At 44.1% G+C, this 21696-nt stretch overlaps 2 protein-coding genes across 4 annotated transcripts in view; one reads left to right on the plus strand and one right to left on the minus strand.

Annotated features, from left to right (window-relative positions):
* Window positions 1-12934, plus strand: part of palld (palladin, cytoskeletal associated protein) — a 38874-nt gene extending 25940 nt beyond the window's left edge. The window contains exons 5-12 of the mRNA XM_080538961.1: window positions 2495-2716; window positions 3307-3456; window positions 3956-4044; window positions 6069-6201; window positions 8848-9055; window positions 9342-9507; window positions 9999-10132; window positions 10650-12934. Coding sequence (XP_080395087.1) covers window positions 2495-2716; window positions 3307-3456; window positions 3956-4044; window positions 6069-6201; window positions 8848-9055; window positions 9342-9507; window positions 9999-10132; window positions 10650-10813 — 1266 coding nt within the window. The 3' untranslated portion in view covers window positions 10814-12934. The remainder of the gene's footprint in view (window positions 1-2494; window positions 2717-3306; window positions 3457-3955; window positions 4045-6068; window positions 6202-8847; window positions 9056-9341; window positions 9508-9998; window positions 10133-10649) is intronic.
* Window positions 12935-16054: 3120 nt separating this feature from the next.
* On the minus strand, window positions 16055-21696 carry cbr4 (carbonyl reductase 4). 3 transcript variants are annotated; one of them, XM_080539553.1, is made up of 7 exons: window positions 21557-21696; window positions 21185-21336; window positions 19117-19237; window positions 18780-18916; window positions 17809-17943; window positions 17488-17667; window positions 16055-17354 (listed from the first exon to the last, which is right to left on the minus strand). In XM_080539553.1, the coding sequence occupies exons 2-7, from the start codon at window positions 21327-21329 to the stop codon at window positions 17176-17178; spliced, it is 897 nt and encodes a 298-aa protein (XP_080395679.1). In that variant the 5' UTR covers window positions 21330-21336; window positions 21557-21696; the 3' UTR covers window positions 16055-17175. The 3 variants fall into 3 exon arrangements, with proteins under 3 accessions (XP_080395679.1, XP_080395680.1, XP_080395681.1); XM_080539554.1 differs by lacking the exon at window positions 17488-17667; XM_080539555.1 differs by lacking the exons at window positions 19117-19237; window positions 21185-21336; window positions 21557-21696 and having other exon boundaries at window positions 18780-18949.

The raw sequence follows: 21696 nt of genomic DNA on the forward strand, positions 1-21696 counted from the left end.
TGGTCACTCCATTTTAGGAGCATGTTATGAAGCTTGGGTATAAACACTATAAACTCCCTACTGAACCTTCTACAATATGTTCATTACGACACATCTGGCAGACACCACTGTATTGATACTGACATTTTCACATACAAGTCACTTCGTACACTCTCATATCTTTGGGAGACAAGACTGAGTCAAGTCTGAAAGTCTTACCGTACAAATCCAAGTCAAGTCTCTTGTCAAATGTTATGCAACTTTAGTGTGACTCGGGACTGTCTTCAGCAGAGGTCAGGCTGGTTGTGTTCTATTGGAGTGACATTGGGCTCTGGCTGTCTAGTCCTGCATGGCTCTGGGAGTTTGCCTGGGAATGTCCCCAATGCTGCACCCTGTTAGAGGACATGTGTAAATGTGTAAATGTGTGTGTTATCATTGATGTGCTGATGGTGACCGATTTTACACTGTATATGACTGATACACACATTCTTTAATATGGCAGCAGGTAAGGACAACACACACACACACATCACAAAGTGCTCTGGAGCTCAGGATGTGACATTGTAACACATAGACCACACCTTTCTGTTCTTTTATCTCTCCGCAGGACTCCAGTTCATCTGATATAGAATATGTCCCTCAAAAGGTTATTCGAGCCTCAGACACCCTCTCTCTCTCTTTCTCTCTCTCTCCCCTCTCCCCGCTCACTCACTGTGTGTGGTCACTCCCCACGCCTCAGCCACACTGATTTTGGATGTGTGTTCACACACTTTGGCACACTCACATCAGGATCAGGCCTGAGAATGAACTGATAAGAAAACTAAAGTTAACAAAAAGCCAGATTCAAGAGATTAAAAACAAACAGTTCATTCCTGGTTCTGTTCTGTGGTCATTGTGGTTCCATATCTCTTGACCATCTGTGGTCTCCTGTGTCAGACTATTACAGGTGTGTGTATTACAGCCCCCCTCAGTCAGCTACAACTATAGAGTATACTATACATACCGATCAGAGGAGGCTGATAGAAGTAGAAATCAGAGGACAGGCTTGTAAGATTTAGACTGTTAGGAAGCTAACAATCAGACCAACTGTTTGGAACTGGTTTTCACAACATCTTGTGATGGTGAGTGATCAAGTTAAGTGTGACAAGAACTATCAAAACAAATTAACATACAGGTTTGTATGACATGAAGATGTTAATGCTTTGTATACTGCTTCATACTGGGTGAATGATCAAAGGGTAAAACACTACAAGATTACTGATAGAAAACTCAGTTTTAAGAAGTTGTTACTTTTTTTGTTTTTTCTCACAAGCTCATTCCTCTGATTTCTACCCCCACCAGCCTCCCCAGATACGATACTGTAACACCGTATTGGCCTTTATCACACGCATAGCCTACATCCTGTTATTATTCTTTATTTTTTATTTTTTTTAAACATTACTTGACAACCAAAATAATAAAAGCAACTCAATGATAGCTAGTTAGCAATGGCTGGTTAGAAAAAAAGTAAACGTCCCCTCATAGTTGACGCTGCTACGAACTATAACAGGAAGCACGCATATACGTACAAGGTCAATACTATACTATACAACAGTACAGTATACTACAGATCAATGCTCTTCATGAGGAACGCGTTAAGCATGTTTTAGTCACTGTACATGTCTGTCCCTTGTTCATCGTAGAGATGTTCATCAAGTGTGCATGAGTTTGTTTCACACGGCACTGAGGAGAGATACTAAAACCAACATGATTCACTATCTTCACAACTATGGCATGCACCAATTGTATCGCTGTGTGTGTGTGCGTGTGCATGTGCGTGTGTTTTTCTGTGTGTGTGAGAGAGAGGGAGAGAGATAAAAAGAGGAAGGGAGGAAGAGAAAAGGAGATAGGGAGGGGGGGAGATAAATAGAGAGAGTGAAGGAGGGAGGAGGTGAGAGGAAGGAGGGAGAGAGAGAGAGAGAGAGAGAGAGAGAGAGAGAGAGAGAGAGAGAAAGATGGCTGCTCCTGCAGCTGTGTCTCAGTCCTGTAATTATCTCTGCGATGTGTCATCAGTCCTCTCTACTCTCCAGATGTTCCCTCACCTCAACATGCCATTCCAGAATATGGGGGGGGGGGGGTAGAGTCTGCAGAGAGATGGGTGCAGGGGGGGAGAAGCTACGTGTGCACAGATTGGGGGCATGGAAAGGGGTGTGGGTGTGAGTATGGGGGTTTCAGTACCGTCTGTATTGTGGAAAGGTTCTAGCAAACAATTGATGAATGAACGGATGCATGCATGAATGAGACAGGTTTGCTGTGCTCAATAAACTGTTTATTGTTTATCATCACAAGTGGGTGGTTATCATCACATTTTCATCTCCTTCTACCATCACGAATACTGATCTCTCTCTCTCTCTCTCTCTTATTCTCTCTGTGTATGTATGTATGTGTGTGTGTGTGTGTGTGTGTGTGTGTGTGCGTGTGCGTGTGCGTGTGTGTGTGTGTGTGTGTGTGTTTGTGTGTGTGTGTGCCGTCGCAGGAGTACAAAGTGTCCAGTTTCGAGCAGCGTCTGATTAGTGAGATCGAGTTCCGTCTGGAGCGCTCGCCCGTGGAGGAGTCTGACGAAGACGTCCAGCATGACGAGGACGCCACCGGCCAGGGGGTGGCGCCATTCTTAGACAGCAAACTCAAGCACTACAAGGTGTTCGAGGGCATGCCCGTCACCTTCTCCTGCAAGGTCATCGGCGATCCCAAGCCAAAGGTGAGAGGTCGAGCAGGTCAGAGACTGATATGGACACGATTGGTTGGTGATGGTCGACGTCTTTAGTCACTAGGTTCCTCTCATCACTGGAAGTAGAGACAAGCGGTGTTGTTGGACATCAAATCGAATCAACGATAATTTATCATATAAACTGAATACAGCCGTAGACGATGTAATGAAATGCTTTAGTGCAAGCTAGCTCCTCAACAATCAAACTATCAACAGTGCAATACAATATAATCAAAATAATAATAATAAAAACATGTATAGGGTTTAGCAGCAGAACACAACAATAGTGGACAATAGTAATAGTAGTAGTATGAATAGTGTACATGAAGGACATGATCAGAGTGTTGTTGTGTTAAGGGGTAAGGGGTGTGGCTCGCTAGCGTAATGATTGGGTGATGACAGGCCTCTGATGAATGGAGGAGAGGAGAGGAAGAGAGGAGAGGAGAGGAGGGCGTAGTACAGATTACACACACTCACACACGCACACACGCACACACACACACACACACGCACACACACACACATACATACAAACAGTCCCATCTCGACAGGACATTGTGTAACTGTGCTGCTGTGTGTAGATCTACTGGTTTAAGGATGGGAAGCAGATCTCTAAGAGGAGTGAACACTACAGGATCAGCCGTGACGCAGACGGCACCTGTCACCTCCACACCGCCACCGCCTCACTGGATGACGACGGAAACTACACCATCATGGCCGGCAACCCTGAGGTGAGACACACACATACATACAGAGACACACATACACGCATACATACATACACACACACACACACACACACACACACACACACAGGGAGCACTGCAGATGGTACTCTGAAACTTTGTACTCCTGCAACGGCACACACACACACACACACACACACACACACACACACACACACACATTGGCAGGACCTAAGGGTGTTGCTGGTATTAGCAGTCATCAGTCAGAGAATAAAGGTTACGTTATGGTCTCTGGCCAAGAAGGGAAGCAGGCGTCAAGCGAGACAGGAAATGTTAAAAGCTCTCATGAGGGTTGAAAGTTCATGTACCGTTGGCTTTCCAACGACTTTAACACACACACACACACACATTTCCAACTCTAACACACACACACATTTTCAACTTTAACACACACACACATCCACACAAACTTTATTCTTCCCTGTTATGAATGTAGCTTAGTATAAACCTTTGAACATGACATAAACCTCTCTCTCTCTCTCAGGGGAGGGTGAGCTGCACAGGCAGGATGATGGTCCAGGCAGTGAATCAGAGGGGGCGGAGTCAGCGTTCTACACCTGGACACATCCGCAGGTGAGGCCACCGTGATTGACCGTGAAGCACAACTAGAAAGGGGAGAGAGAGAAAGAGAGAGAGGACAAACAAATAAAACTGTAAGAAATGGGCTGGCAACCTGCCGGGCTTGCAGACTCTCATGACCTGCATGTACAAATATAGATATACCAGGGGCCTCATTTATAAAAAAGTACTTGAACGTCATCTTTGACTTTCACATAAGCACTTTTTTCTAAACGGACGTAAGCATTATTTATAAAAACGGGCGGCGCTTGTTTAAAATTGCGTACGTGCTTCCTTCTATAAATACCAACGCAGGTAAAATGAACGCAGGTGAATGAGGTTTGTATTAACGCCCTGTGATAGCGGCTCAATTATAGCGGCTGAATTAAGCCAAGTGCTATAATATAGGGTAGGCGTTCGTCTGGAAGCGGGAGAGGGCAGAGAAGGGTGGCTTATCGATAAGTTGCATTTGTAACGTTTGATCATGACAACTAACCAGGCAAATGCTTATACTCAGTACTCAAGTTGTAAAAGAAAATCAGGGGAGGTGGTGGATTTGATCATGAGGACAATTTTAGCATCCCCTCAGCGTCAGTGACTTCAGTGTCAGTAACTTGGTAAAAATGTCATTGCATGTGTGCGTGCCCCATCGCACCTTGAAATAGCAGTAATACCACGTTCATTGATAAAATGACATAAGGGATGGAAAGGGGGGAACGCCGTTTTAGAAGGGGGACGATTTTGACTGTTTTTATTTCAGGGGGGATGCCATCCCCCCTCATCCCCCCTCAACTCAAGTGCTGCTTATACTGTAATAATATAATGGTCTTATTCTTATCAGGTGACATTGAAAACATGGCTGCTCACTCCCTTTGCGAACTCCCAGACACCGGAGAAAATCCAGTATAATTTAGCGCGTGGCCGGGCAAGGTCCGTTGTGGAGCGCACTAGGCATGTTGAAGGGGAAATCTTGAATTAAACTAATTTCTCGGCTGATAACAACATCGTTAATTTTATTATGAGCCACTTGCATGAATTACAGTATAGGCAGTGCGGCTCACATGCCTGTAATAACCAGTAGGTAATGTGCGTACGTACGCAAGGTCAATACCCGACGTAGAGCTACGTTCGTTTCCACGGTCAAATTGACTCACGTTGAAATGTTATAAATCACTACGTTGACATGGTTTTCTACGTATGACACGGGTAAGATCAAATTTGATCCAAAGTACTTTCTATAAATGAGGCTCCAGGTGTATGAACGAACGGTGTATGAATGAAGATCTGAGCCACAATGATTAAGGACTGAAGTGAGGGTGTGTCCTCAATTGGGAGTGAATACATTATCGAAATCAATTTTTTGTCTTTCTGTGTGTGTGTGTGTGTGTGTATGTGTGTGTGTGTGTGTGTGTGTGTGTGTGTGTCTGTGTGTGTATGTGTGTGTGTGTGTGTATGTGTGTGTGTGTGTGTGTCTGTCTGTGTGTGTGTGTGTGTGTGCGTGCGTGCATGCGTGCGCGTGTGTGTAATATTTTTGTACAGGGTGAAAAGTGTAGCGGAAGTGGGCAGGAACACCTGTTCTGCTCTGCTTGATCGAGTGGTCCAATGATTTTCCATTATAGTGCTTGTCCCACACCTAAGTGCACATAGACACATGCACACACGCCTACACACACACACACACACACACACTCACACAGTCATATTACCTCATATCTACACAGACACTCCCACGTGAGATCAGGGTTCATATCCGTGTCATACCTGTGTACTGAAGCTTTTTAAGATTTCAATCAGAGAACCTCCTTCTCTCTTTATCTCTCTCCTTTCTTCCATCCCTCCCTATGTTCCTCACACAGCGGGAGTGTATTTACTGTACGCAGTGTGTGTGTGCAGTGGTGAAGTCATAGTTGTGATCGTGGATGAGGACAGAGAATGAGTGAGTGAGTGGGAGGACTGGCTTCTCTTGTCAATGTTCACAAACATGTCAAAGTGTAATCTCTCTTTCTCTCTCTCTCTCTGTCTCTCTCTCTCTCTGTCAGACCCAGGTCCAGGTCCAGAGACAGTGGTGATGAGAATGAGAACATCCAGGAGCGTCACTTCCGCCCCCACTTCCTGCAGGCGCCCGGTGACCTCATAGTTCAGGAGGGCCGGCTGTGCCGCATGGACTGCAAGGTCAGACACGCCCCAGTTAAACATGTTGGACATTTAGCACACGTCTTTATCCAAAGCAGCTTACAACAAATACATTTGTCTATGTAAGTGAATCATCTATCCATCAGTCATCATAAGAAAGACAAGTCTATGCCAAGACCAGGGGCCATTGGCAGTCACAATGCTGACCGGGTAGCACAGCTGCTGCATCCACGTAGTGGTCAGGCAGGGGTTTGTAGGTTCCCCTACACGCACACGCACACACACACACACACACACACACACACACACACACACACACACACACCACCACTCCTCTTCCTTGACCCACATCCCTAAAGACTCACCTGCATGATTCAACCATCTACCAATCAAGAACGTCTGGTTCAATGTCACATTGTTGACCCAACGAGTGCCCTTTTGTTTAAAGGGATTGTTCACCCAGATCAAAAAACGTGTTCTGTGATTCCTTACCTTGAAAGAAGCCTACGGGTAGTCTTCACTATCCCTTTAAGGAATGATTGCGTGAGTTTTTTTTCCATGTCTGTAAACCAGTGCAGATGCGAAGAATTCCAAAAAGGAACATGTACTTTCTGAAATGATTTGTAGTGCTGGGCAAATCATAAATCATTGGAAGAGAGGAAACCAATGGTGATCCACCCTCTAATTCTGCGTGTGTGTGTGTGTGTGTGTGTGTGTATGTATGTGTGTGTGTGTGTGTGTGTGTGTGTGTGTGTGTGTGTGCGTGTGCGTGTGCGTGTGCGTGTGCGTGTGAGCGATTCTTAGACAGTAATTCTTCCTCCCCATGCATGCCTAATCTTACAGAAAAAAGAGTACCGGTAGATGAAATGTTTCATCTCTTCTTGCATGATGAATGGCTTTGAGCGAAAGAAGACGGCAAATTCTAGAGTCATTACACTAGGATTAAGCTGGATCACTCTCTCACTCTTTCTGCAATTATTTTCCCCTCCCATCCATTCTCCCTCCCTCTGTTTTTCCCCTCCATACACTCTTCCCTCACCACCTCTCAGCTTTCTTCGCACACACACTCTCATAATCTCTTTCTCTCTGCTTTTCTTCCCTCGTTCCCACTACCCCTCCCTCTGTCTCCGGCAGCAGACGGACAGGGTTGAACAACTATGTTACTTAAGTGGAATAAATCAAACTGCGCCGTACACAAAGTGTGCATGCTATAAAAAGACCAATCTTTTTATATTCTTCAAAAATAAATAGTCTGAGTCTCCAATGTCTCTGAGCTCTTGTCAATGATATTTATAGACAATATTTATTTCCAAATATTATTTGTGGGTTTCCAAACTTTCCATGCCAAAAATGTCCTGACTGGAGGAAGTGCATGACTCAACACAACAACTCAACATTGCTTTCCCAACTAAACACACTTGCACAATGCACACCCACACACACAAATACAGCCAGACACACATGCACACACACATACATAGCTTTGGGCTCTACTGGGCACACCTGAGGGAGGGGCAGGTATACGGTTTCTCTGGCATGCAGCGTGCTCTGAAAAGAGAGACAGGTCCTTTTCACCAGGCTGCCTTTTTCCCAGGAGAAAGCACGCAGGCCACCAGTCTCCTCCAGTCAGACAAACACAACACAGACACATGGACTCCAGTCAATAAACACTGGTGCTACCTTTCACCCTGCAGATGTTCTGTAACATCTGTGGCCAAGTCTGCCTCTCATGGATTGGACTGCACAGCCACAGCAAATGTTGCGCTAAAACTCCCAGGCACAATAAATCGAGACCAAGACTGCGATGCCAATGACGAGTGGGAGCCTATGCCAACGTGCACCACTATATCTGTATATTAAGGAGTGAGTTAAGACAGAGAGACTTGTAAATGTTTATGTTCATGTAGGCTAACATTAGACAGATCACAGAACCATGACACACATCTCTGCTGGTAGAAGTGAGTGATGAGGGGCAGTGAATGACAATGTAGTGGGGAAGGTGTGGAGTCTGAGAAGGTGAGCCAATTGGTCAGTAAATGTCATCTTCTGCTGTCCTATATAGATTGTTGTCATTAAGCGTCACAATAGGCTCTGCTAAATCCATACACACTTTATTGCAAAGCTCATATCTATTAATGACAAAAGAGTTTTATGCAGTCGATCTGTCTGAAAATGTATAAATCTACACAGCATTCTATGTTTTTCATGATAACAACCAGGCACGCAATTCACATACATATACAATAACATTAAAGGCTACGGTAAAATCAGTGTTTGCATGTCAATCTTCAATGAACTGAAAACAGAAACAGAATTAGTTAAATTAAGAATTTTACTGTTCTAGGGGATTGGATTGTGCTCATCATTCGAATTGTATCTCTCTAGTGGCTAGATAAATTGTCACGCTTTTGTTTGTTAATGGGAAACAATTTGAGCTGGTTGTAAGCAGAGCTCAAGCATGCACACACACAGGAGCTGAATCAAACTGTGTAGCCTACATGTCATGACTGTCATACATATCAACAACTGTCGAAGGCTAAAGCAATGATATGAAACTTATATGATGTAAAAGAACAGTGAAATACAGACAGTAGACAACTACAAATGACTCGGATACAGGCAATAAAACAGTAAAAATATGTTGCCCCCTGTAGCTGAGTGTGTATTGTTTGCTGCCCCCTGCAGGTGAGCGGCTTGCCCACGCCAGACCTGATCTGGCAGCTGAATGGCCAGACCATCCGCCCTGACTCCGCCCACAAGATGCTGGTGAGGGAGAACGGGGTCCACTCTCTGGTCGTAGAGCCTGTGTCCAACCGCGACGCTGGGATCTACACCTGCATCGCCAGCAACCGGGCCGGACAAAACTCCTTTAACCTGGAACTCATTGTTGCAGGTAGACACGTAGACACTTAGACACGTAGACATGTTGTAGACACTTCTATCATCTCAAATCAATCAAACTATAAAGCACATTTTGTACATAAGCAATCTAATTCGCTTCACAAAAACATTAAAATAAGGGACAGTAGGGGAAAGTATCAAAGTCTTATAAACATAAAAACACAAAGTAGAAAATTCTGATAATGGTGGAATGATGATTAGGAACCACAGTGAAACCTAGTCAAACCATTCTTTAATGGAATCAGGATCTGAATCTAATCTAATCTGTCTGTTAACAGCCAAGGAGATGCACAAGGCCCCCTCGTTTATCGAGAAGCTGCAGAACACTGGCGTTGCAGAGGGTTACCCAGTGCGACTAGAGTGCCGTGTGTCAGCTGTTCCCTTCCCACAGATCTTCTGGAAGAAAGAGAATGAGTCTTTCACTCACAACACAGAGAGAGTCAGGTAAACTATCTCACAACACAGAGAGAGTCAGGTAAACTATCTCACAACACAGAGAGAGTCAGGTAAACTATCTCACAACACAGAGAGAGTCAGGTAAACAATCTCCGTAACACAGAGACTATCAAAATCGAAATTTGGTTAAGCGTAATTACATTAAATGTTTGCCATTTAGCAGATGCCTTTATCCAAAGCGACTTACAACAAATACATTTGTCTAAGTAAGTGAATCATCTATCCATCAGTCATCATGAGAAATAGTAATCTATGCTAAAACCAGGGGCCATTGGCAGTTACAATGCTAGAAGAAGGAATAATTACTTTTGGGCAGATCTAACGATCTACGCTATAAACTGAATATCCATAAGTTGGTCATATAAGCAGTACCATACACAGTAAGTGGCAATGATGAGTATTGATCATCTAATATCAGTCGGTGAAACTCGGGTTCAGTGTTCTGCCTTCAGTGTTTTTGAACAAACTCCATTCCACAGCATGCACCAGGACAACTGTGGCTACCTTTGCATGATCATCCAGCCAGCCATGAAGGAGGACGCCGGCTGGTACACCGTGTCGGCCAAGAACGAGGCTGGCATCGTCTCTAGCACGGCACGCCTGGACGTCCACAGTAAGTCTGCTACATAGAGATCTATGTTATATCATATTACATGTGTGACAGCCAGAAGGGCTCCATGTAGGGTGGGACTTCCTATGATTTGGGAAGGCATCAGCCAATTAGATCAACGTGTGGTCTTCAATAGGTTTATCTATAGATTGTAAATGACTTTCAGGTGCATGACACCATCTACTAGTGCCAATAAATAACTGACCTGAGCCACTGGAGCAGAGGTGATATTACACTCAAGACCAGCAGGTGGCTGTGAATCACAACATTTGATTTATACCCACTCAAGTCACAGAAGATGAAAAAAGTTGACTACATGGCAACGCTATAATCAGTTAATTTAGAGGAGTGGATAATGTTTACAACTCTTGGGTCTACATTCTCATATAAGCCTGGGCCAAATGTAACAGGTGTCACATGTATTGTTGTTGTTGTTGTTGTTGTTGTTGTTTTTGTTGTTGTTGTTGTTGTTGTTGACCCTTTACTCAACCTCTCTTCCTGTGTCCCGTCCTGTCCTCAGCTCAGTGGCAGCAGCCAAACACCCCCAAGCCCAAGAAGGTGCGTCCGTCTACCAGCCGCTACGCTGCGCTGACAGAGAGGGGGCTGGACGTGAAGGCTGCCTTCTTCCCCGACTCCTCCAGCCCCCTGCAGCCCGGAGGCCTGGTGGAGAGCGATGACCTGTAGAGACCAGCGGGAGGGCGCCAAAGCGCCACACCCTAACCCCAACACTCCTGAAAACTGATCCCATCTCCCCACCCCGAGTGCCAACAGCCCCTATAACCCCCCCCCCATCCCCCAACACTTCCTAACTAAGATATCTGACTTCAACACCAACTCACTCCACATGAGGGATCGACGTACATTATGACATGGTCACAGATAGCCTGCTATTAAGGAAGATGGTTGATGATGGCCATAGCAAGCCAGTGCAGTCTCTGCTCTACCAGCTCATAGAATACACACCACCATGATGTCATAGTGTCAAATAAAACATGGATCAGGGGTGTTCTATTTCATCAGACACCATATCTGCAGAGGAATTTCCCAAATCCACCCTGGACGGCTATTTTTGTAGTTTATTCGCCATTATGTGGTCCGTGAAACAAGACTGTTCACACATTTTTGATGATGGGTTCCATAAATGTCATGGTGGAACTAATTCCATGGTGGAAGTAATATTATACCCTTCAGCATTTCTTTCACTGTAGGAATGTTGGTAAAAGAGTCCTGAGGGGAACAGTGCCACAGTCCCAGTCCTGCTTGTGAGGGGTGCCCTATTAAGTGCCTGAGATATCTCACATGATCTCTTTGTAAAGATGACAACGGATGGTTTAAAAGTGAAAATTAAAAAGTAGCATTTATTATGCATGTTACAACGGTGCCATTTGTTATAATACCCTATCTATCTATAATTGATGTGTTTTAATGTACCAACAAGAGCACCTAAGGCAAGTATTTGGGGCAGGGATGTGTAGCTAGACACGGGACAAACTGGACTCATCTGCAGAGGAGAGGGATTGAACGTCCAAAGCATCACAGCTGTGCATCGTCCCAGGACTTGAGTCAACGAAGGAGAGACCCCCAACCACAACACGCAGTTCTTATTTTATATGGGTATCACTGCATACTCTGGGTAATATAGCACAATATGGATATCATATCAGCTGTGTCTGGTTGTAGTTAGAAAACAATATCGGAGATGTCAGTATTGTCGGGTTCTAGGTTTAGCACAATACCGTTCATATTATTGCACAAGGCCGGGCCTTACACTTAGACTTTTCTCTTCTTTTTTGTAGTTGATTCAAACGACCATGAAAGTTAAATGTTTTGTGACTTAGTTGAGAGGTGAAACTGAGAATGTTGGCTGAATGACACAGACAGGAGGGCCAAGAGCTCTCTAGTGATTGGGCTTTGACAGGCTAGGTGGTTCTGGTATTGGAGGGTTGACTGCAACAGGGGGTGGGACAAGGAGTTAGCCTCAGCCAGGAGGACACAGCGCAGCAACAGATGATTTGTCTCAGCCCGGCGACGACAGTCACCTCCAACGCTGATATGAACTGTGTGAGCCGTGAGCACGTCAACAGCTGATGAAAGACAGCACATTGTTTTGGATGGATCAAGGATGACACAGAATGGAAGGACGATGTTAGAAAGACTATGGTGACAATGACGGATGATGAAATGCTGGTGGTGTTGATGCTATTGAAAATGATGGGTGGTGACTGATTCTGGAGATCACGTATTTCCTTTGATGGTTTATTTTTAAGTTTAAGTTTGAAATGTTCACTCACATGAATCTGTCCTGATAATAATGGCTTAGTTTATTGATCACACGCCACAGATTGTCCGCTTTATTTTTGTATGAAAAAGGTTAAAAACCCTGTATTTACTTCCCAAGAAACTTGACATAAATTATATAAGTGATCCTTTCTCAAATGTTCAATGGCAAAACATAATCCTGCCTGTATTACTTAAAATATCAATAGCTTAGAAACTTAACTGCCTTAAAAGATCACTTTGGTCTATTTCAATCACAATATCTCTTATGTTATTCTTGTACCAAACTGCTTTAAGCAGGATCAATTCAATTAACATTGACATGCTTTTTCATAATTTTCAGAGGCAAAAGGTTACAAGATTGTGAAAAATGTAATGGTATGCATAGAACTGTATTGAAATTCGGTCTCACTTCTGTATTACCAAATTGGCAACTTTTTCAGTAGCCTATCTGTTCAGAGCATGTTTCATTCTGTAATGACTGTGCTTACACCACCATAGGACACCTTTTTGATTTCTATGCCAATATGTGCCTGTATATGGATTGTTATTATTTTAGTTTATGAACAATAATAAAAATCAAACTTTGGAGGTACTGAGTGAAGATATGTTTTTGGAGATTCCAGAGACACCTTCACTAAACAAAAACATACTAAATATATAATATCTGAAATGATATATGAAACTCTAAATATACATTTATTTACAGTGCATCCGGAAAGTATTCACACCCCTTCACTTTTCCCACATTTTGTTATGTTACAGCCTTATTCCAAAATGGATTAAATTTTTTAAATGTCTCAAAATTCTACACGCAATACTCCATAATGACATAATGAAGTGATTTAAAAAATATATATATATATCTTTGCAAATGTATTAAAAATAAATATAAAATATCACATGTACATAAGTATTCACACCCTAGTGCTATGACACTCAAAAATGATTGGACATGATTTGGAAAGGCACACATCTGTCTACATAAGGTCCCACAGTTGACAGTGCATCTCAGAGCACAAACCAAGCCATGAAGTCAAAGGAATTGTGTCTGTAGACTTCCAAGACAGGATTGTGTCAAGGCACAGATCTGGGGAAGGGTACAAAAAACATTCTGCAGCATTGAAGGTCCCAATGAGCACAGTGGTCTCCATCATTCGTAAATGGAAGAAGTTTGGAACCACCAGGACTCTTCCTAGAGCTGGCCGCCCGGCCAAACTGACCAATCAGGGGAGAAGGGCCTTGGTCAGGGAGGTGACCCAGGAACCCGATGGTCACTCTGACAGAGCTCCAGTCAGGGGAGAAGGGCCTTGGTCAGGGAGGTGACCCAAGAACCCGATGGTCACTCTGACAGAGCTCCAGCGTTCCTCTGTGGAGATGGGAGAACCTTCCAGAAGGACAACCATTTCTGCAGCACTCCACCAATCAGGCCTTTATGGTAGAGTGGCCAGACGGAAGCCACTCCTCAGTAAAAGGCACATGACAGCCCAGTCTGATGAAACCAAGATTGAACTCTTTGGCCTGAATACAAAGCGTCATGTCTGGAGGATACCAGGCACCGCTCATCACCTGGCCAATACCATCCCGACAGTGAAGCATGGTGGTGGCAGCATCATGCTGTGGGGATGTTTTTCAGCGGCAGGAACTGGGAGACTAGTCAGGATCGAGAGGAAGATGAATGAAACAATGTACAGAGAGATCCTTGATGAAAACCTGCTCCAGAGCGCTCTGGACCTCAGCCTGGGGTGAAGGTTCACCTTCCAACAGGACAACGACCCTAAGCACACAGCCAAGATAACAAAGGAGTGGCTTCAGGACAAGTCTGTGAATGTCCTTGAGTGGCCCAGCCAGAGACCAGACTTGAACCCGATTGAACATCCCTGGAGAGATCTGAAAATGTCTGTGCACCGACGCTCCCCATCCAACCTGAGAGGATCTGCAACGAAGAATGGGAGAAACTGCCCCAAAATAGGTGTGCCAAGCTTGTAGCATCATACTCAAGAAGACTTGAGGCTGTAATTGCTGCCAAAGGTGCTTCAACAAAGTATTGAGCAAAGGGTGTGAATACTTATGTACATGTGATATGAGTGTTTTATTTTTAATACATTTGCAAAAAAAAAAAAAAAACGTTGTCATTATGGGGTATTGTGTGTAGAATTTTGAGGGAAAAAATTAATTTAATCCATTTTGGAATAAGGCTGTAACATAACAAAATGTGGAAAAAGTGAAGGGGTGTGAATACTTTCCGGATGCACTGTAGATGCCTTATAACTACATATGCTGTACTGTATGTATATAGCTATATATGCTGCACTGTGTATATCTATATGTTGTACTGTAAGCATCAACGTTTCAGTGAGGTATGTCTCCAGACTGGAGGAAATACCAGATGAGATCACAGCATTTACATCCGAGCAGGACAGTCACCTCTGGCCCCCATCCATCCAAGCAAGGCTTGAGCTGTAACTGGACACTCAAAACATTGGCTGCGCTAAAAATACAACCCCCTCCTCCTCCTCATAATTCCCTCCAGCTGCAGGCGTACCTCCACCCCAATCCCCGTAGGCTCTCCAGGGGTGGGCTTAGTGGGGCGGACAGCAAGGTGGGGGGGGGGGGGGGGGCGGAGGATGAAACATGAGCGCTTTGGTCAGCACTCTCTAAGTCTTGGGAAGAGTAACAGAATTTAATCTGCTGATGAAAGTGAATACTTCAGGGGGCAGGAGGGAGCTAGGCTAGGAGGGGGCAGGAGGGAGCTAGGCTAGGAGGGGGCAGGAGGGAGCTAGGCTGTCAGACACAGTGGAGTCAGTCATGTTAGTCATGACTGACTGTCACTCAAACGTGGCCACGCCTACAAGGGTTGAGCTACAACTAGAGTAAGGCCCTGTGGTGACTCAGCATTGTGAAAAGAGAGGGAAACTATATCACCAAATCCATAAACATTCACAAAAAGACATATCCATATTGTATTCATAGAAGCCCCAGGCCCTCATAACCGTGACATCTGGAGACGTCCATTTGTTAATGTTAGTGTAACAGCGTAATCTCTGGAAGGCCTCCAAGATCTCCAGAGACCCAACCCACCCTGGGTACGAACACTTTACCCGGCTGCCCTCGAAAAGGCGGTACAGGACCATGGCCGCAAGGACAAACAGACTGAAGAACAGCTTCTACCCCAGGGCCATCCAGGCCCTGAACACAGCAAAGACCTAGGTTCTGGGCCCTGGACAGTCTGGACGGATTGGTGGCAGCTGCTGGACTGAAAAAAATCAGGTGTAGTGCTGAGGCACAAATATGTACATTTCTAGCCTGCAAACTGCAACACTTCAAATGAATGTGCAATAACACTATGTGCAATATGACAACCCTAGTCGTCTATCTGTACAGTATAGTATAGTGGATAGTGTACATAGCCTTTATTTATGTAAACCAGCTCCTTCCCTTCTTGTGTTTTTTTTTGTTGTTTTTTTTTTCTTTTCTTTCCTAGCACCGGGGGAGCCACCCCTCCTAAATTTCGTTGTTTGGTACCTGTACTTATAGCAATGACAATAAAGACCATTCATTCATTCATTCATAATCATTGAATTAGATCAATACCATACAAAAAATACATACAAATCATTATAATACCACATTTTGTACTTTAAAGAGATTACATATTGAATATAACATATTAACAGACACATTAAATTAAAAGTAGACACAAAATCGCTTCTTCTTTCAGTGACTATGCGCTTTATGCAAAACGTCCACAGACAAATCCGGCAGCTCTTATGCTCCACCATGTAAACCACATTCAAAACAAACATTTATGTTGTCTCCTGGCTTATAACAAACCATCAAGTTACTCACACAAGTGTTTCAAATGTCTGCATAGGCATTGACTATCCACTTTCGGTATTGTTATCAACATCACTGACCTTTACGCAGACGCATATACTGTAGCCTACATACACTCACAAGAGATGATATAGGACGCTCATTGAAAACAAGGCCTACATAGACAAACCGAAACTGTGATTTGACATACAGGTGTCTCTTCCTCGGAGGCTGGGTGCGTGCTGGCTTCTATTCTCATGTTAGTGCACATTGATCATGCAAATCACTGCTATTGTCTTTTTGTCTATGTGTGTGACCCATTATGGTTGAAACTGTGAAGCCATTCATAACTGTAAGGTCAGTTTCAATTCACTATGATGAGGGTACAAACTGCGCTGAGGAGCAAGGATGGTAAATGGACTGCACTTATATAGCGCCTTATTCCAAAGCGCTTTACAATGGCCTCTCATTCACACACCAATGGCGGCAAGCTACCATGCAAGGCGCCGGGCCGCTCATTGGGAGCAATTTGGGGTTCAGTGTCAAGGACACCTCGACACGTGGACAGGAGAAGCTGGGGAACGAACCGCCTTGAAATCATTAGATGCCGTCTCTACCTCCTGAGCGACAGCCTCCCCTAGCAGGTATTAATTGTGCCTCAGGACATGACACTTAGTTTATGTCACTTGGTTTACACTAATCTCAAAAGATCCAAAGTAACCACAGCGTCAGATAAGGTTTGAACACACCTAGAGCCTAAACACAGAGTGTTGCCTCACATGAACAAGTGGATGATAAGGCACAACCAGATTCAGAAATTAGGAATAACAATAGCCTGATTGACTGCACGTGCATGCTTCCGTCTATAATACATGAAAGCCAACTGCTGGTCAGACAGCCAAGAGCATACGGAACACATCTGAAGGGGTGAGGTGGGTCCAGAGAGGGCCCCTCTACATGGTCAGCTGCAGCCCCCCGTCCACCACCAACACCTGGCCTGTGACGTAGGGAGACTCCAGGAGGAAAAGGGCGGCCCGGGCCACCTCCTCCGGCTCCCCGAAGCGTCCCAGAGGGATGGAACGCACACTGTCCCCTTCCCTCAGCCCTGCCGTCATATCAGTACGGATGAAACCTGGAGGAGAGGAGGGAGGGGGAGGGGGGACAGAAACAGGGTAAGGGTCTGGAGAGAGGACAGGGCTTTACACAGTACATACTACCATACAGTACATACTACCATACAGTACATACTATCATACAGTACATACTACCATACAGTAGCAGACTGGCCATCTGGAGCACTGGGAACATTCCCTGGGCTTCGGGGCTGGTCGTGTCCATATGAAAGTCCAGAGCTGTTTTTAATCCCAGTCTGTCCCTGCTACCATACTGTGCTGGCTCCAATACGTTCCTTTTACATTGTCCATTCCAGCAGTGACAGCTCAGCTCTGTTCAGCGTTGTCATGCAAATTAGGGTTCAATTATTGGGTACAACAGAGTAGCCTTGAGAACATGAGAAACCACCGGGAGAGTAAAGACGACAGATCATGAGAGAGAGGAAGAAGGAGAAAGTTCTAGTGAAGTTCTACCTGGAGCCAGCAGGTTGACCCGGATGTTCCGTGAGGCGATCTCTTTGGCTAGGGAACGTGTAAAGCCCTCCAGTCCTGCTTTACTGGCGCTGTACACACTCTGGCCTGCACTCCCCTTCAACCCCACCACAGACCCTACAGAGTGGACACACAACCACTAATGTATTAAATGTCAAACACTGCAATGGAGCACAGAATGGTGAGTACAGTACACTGCATATTGACTACGTCGCTAACAAGACTGACTCTGGGGAATTTCATTAAGTCTCAGTGCCAATAAAAACTGAACGGTATAAAGGGTGTTGTTAAAAAATAGTGTGTCGCTTAATAATGCAAGACAATGTGAAGTGGAAGAAAACTATATTGCCTAGCGATATCTGTGGTCTATTACCACCACCTAGTGGCCATATTGCAAAAACACACACATTAACTGGGGACATTATATGTGTCACGTTCTAATGGTTTGGTCCGCATATTAGGATCTGATGTAATGTAAGACCCCTGAGGTCCACTGGCACTGAACTCCTGACGGTCCCAGAAGCCAGGACCAAGAGATATGGAGAGACAGCTTTCATTATGCTCCCAGACTATGGAACACCCTACCTGAGAGCCTTCCAAAACTCTGGAAACATTTAAGCGAGACCTCAAAACCTACTTACTCAATCTCGCCTTTTAAATGTCCATCTTAGTTGTTGCTTTATCTTCTTTGCGAAGCGCATTGGGTCACATTTTGTGAGAAATGCACTATACAAATACTATTTGATTTGATTTGACTTAGGTAGCAGTGGGGATTACCGAATCCATTTTGACATTTAACAGGTGCTTTTATCCAAAGTGACTTACAACTAGGACTTATATTGAAGGAGTTTGAAGTCTTAGCCATGAAAAATACACTGTACCTACCTGTACCTGTATCATGTTGCAAGAACAAAGGTGGGTAAACCATTTAAATCAACATAACTTGAACATACCTATGTTGACAATAGCCCCTCCCTGGGATTGGAGCATGCTTCGCAGCGCCGCCCTGCAGGTCAGCATGCTCCCCAGCAGGTTGGTGTGGAGGAGAGACAGCATGTCCTCTGGCCTGGTCCTCAGCAACAAACCATCCCTGAGCACACGCACGCATGCACGCACGCACGCACACACACAGTGAGGAGACGTGAGTACACAACTATGGATATATAATTCTACACACACATGCATATTGGCTGCAGCCATCTGCTCCATTTACTCCTATTGTGACCTGGCGCGCACGAGCGCACACACACACAGACACAGACACAGACACACACACACACACACACACACTTGTTGATGCCAGCTGCATTGACCAGGTATGAGATGTTTCCGCAGGTCTTCTGTATCAACTCAAAGGTCTTCTGCACTTCCTGTTCCTTGGAGAGGTCACAGCTAAAAGTCACATGGTCCCCTGGAACGCAAGAGTTACGTCAAACTCAAGTTCATCCCAGACTCATCTCTCATTTAAATGGAAAGCTTAACACTCAACTCAAGTAGGCCTACTTTAATACAGAAGGGTCATTTTTTTTATACGGTGCCTTTTCCGTCCCCAGTACTAAATCATGTTGTATTTTGTCTAAATTTGGACAAATACTAATTCCATTCGTTTTTCATGTATAGTCAATTGTTATTTATTATGAATACAATGATATGGGCTTCTAAGTTGTTGTTTTCTACATTTTAAAAGCTTTGGTTAAAGATTTAAATTGGATTTTGCATGGGATTTGGGATGTCCCCAGTGTTGTTCATTCAACTTCAATCCAAAAAATAACTATTAAAAACATATACATTTCCAAATATGTTATTATTATTTCATTTTCCTGATCAATATCTATTGAAATCAAATATAGTTTTTATCCTTTTTTTTTATTTTGTACAAAAAATTAAGGTTTTGCTTACAATATTGCTTGTCCCTGCGATCACTGTCCACCCTGTTATGCTGTGTTAATGTCCCATTTAAAAGAAAACCATATTTCTCAATCACATCACTCTCATGAGGTGACATCACATCAGTGGAGGGGATTTCAAATGTGGTAAGCTGTGTGATCTTCTACCTCTTTTACCATCTGATTTTTATGTTTTTATCCAGTGAGTTTAATGTGGTTGACCATAACGTGTCCACCCTGTTATGCCTAAATATTGAGGAGATCAATCAAATTGAATAATTTCAAAAAAAGTATTTAGTGCAAATTAGATTCCTCATCAAGTATTCATGGTCATTCTAGGCATTATGCTAACACAGGCAGGCTAAAGGCTAACTTTAACTCAAAATGTCCACCCTGTTAGTGTCCACCCTGTTATGTGTCCACTCTGTTCTGGAGACACTCGCCCTATTCAACTACAGAGGGTATTCTAAATAAAATAAAATGTAGGTGCCTGAGCTCGACCACTATGTTTTTCAGCAAGCTAGATATGTCCTTTATATAATAGAACATTAAAATATAGATAAATCAACAATTTATTTTTCACAAGTTATGAAGTCCAAATGGCACCGTATAAAAAAAATGACCCAGAAAACAAGTTGTTGTTGATATGTTGATCGTAGTCAATACAGATCGTTACTGTTACTGTTTATATGTATGATCTATTATCTTCGTTAGGTTATATTGTTGATAATGATTGATGCTGTAGAGCTGCTCTGCCTCAGGCAATTCTTTGCATTGTACACTTGTATTCAAAGTAATGACAAATAAACAAGACTTGACGTTCTCCTGTATTAAGACTGGCATTGTAGTCGTGTGTGTGTGTGTGTGTGTGTGTGTGTGTGTGTGTGTGTGTGTGTGACTCGTGAAGTCATATTATGAAAAATAAATGTCGAGGCCAAACATCAATCAACAATCCACTCTCATTAACACCCTGGAGTAGCCTACCACCAGAGCAACCCAGTGACTTTCCAGACACCTCCTACTTTACTCAGGCTTAAGTAGAAAGCGTCCTACAGAGCCTACCTGACAACGAGGCCTGTGGTATTGATGGAGTGTTATATGAAAGCCGTAAGACCCCATGTGAAACATTAACATCTATTTATAATATCTGTCTGGAGAATAAGAGGGTACCCGAGTCCTGGAAAGGTGCAATGATTCATCGAATCCCGAAAAAGGACAATGTGGTCAGAGGTTTGCAGACAGCAGGAATTCCTAAGCCTAAAGCGAAGGCCCTGGCAAAACTCTGCTCAATATCTGCAATAATTGGCAGCCGGCATGGAGGAGAAGGTGTTTGTTACCTGTCCCCTTAGACTCAGACTGAAACACATTGAGCAACCGAGTGTCCTATGCTGATGCAACTACTAATGTTTGTGTTCAAGAATTTTATTGTAAAATGTGAACGCAAATAAAGATAGTAAAACGTGTACGTGTACCTCCAGTCAGACCTGTCACAGTGGCCTGGGCAGCGGCCTGGTTCCTGGACACCACTGCCACTCTGAAGCCTCTCTCTGCCAGCAGCCGTGACACAGCCCTGCCGATGCCCCCGGAGCCCCCACACACCACACACAGGCGGGACATGATGGCCCTAGGGCGCACGACACACATAAGCTTGGACTTTCACACTAAAACCCTTGCGCTTACGCATTGCTGCAAGTCAGGTCAAAAGAACACAAGACAGATCCAGTCACCTGGAATGCAGCCGTGAAGCAAAGCAAATGTGACGCTTTTAATAGATCCAGCGCTATGATCATCTGACTGTCAAATGGTTATTTATTGGACACATACTGCACTTAGCCTTAACTCACCTTTATTGCTGCGCTGTTGTATTGGATGGAATGAACAGGTTGAAATGGTCACGTCGCTTCTCTTCGTCTGATTCGACGTATCTTAAGCAAAGCGAATTACTTAGAGTTGGTTATTGACAGCACATACATGTAGGTCGCCA

This window comes from Nansenia antarctica (genome assembly GCF_963989245.1).
Source record: "Nansenia antarctica genome assembly, chromosome: 1".
Classification (NCBI taxonomy): Eukaryota; Metazoa; Chordata; class Actinopteri; order Argentiniformes; family Microstomatidae; genus Nansenia; species Nansenia antarctica.

What these genes read in the sequence shown, in the direction of transcription:
- cbr4 (XM_080539553.1), bottom strand. Translation starts at nt 21,329, where the DNA reads ATGTCCCGCCTGTGTGTGGTGTGTGGGGGCTCCGGGGGCATCGGCAGG. An exon ending in AGGGGCTATTGTCAACATAG is followed by an intron (nt 17,944 to 18,779) that starts GTATGTTCAAGT and finishes TCCACTCTGTAG; the next exon opens with GGTCTGTGGTGGGGTTGAAG. An exon ending in CAGTCTGCTACTGTATGGTA is followed by an intron (nt 17,355 to 17,487) that starts GTATGTACTGTA and finishes CCTCTCCTCCAG; the next exon opens with GTTTCATCCGTACTGATATG.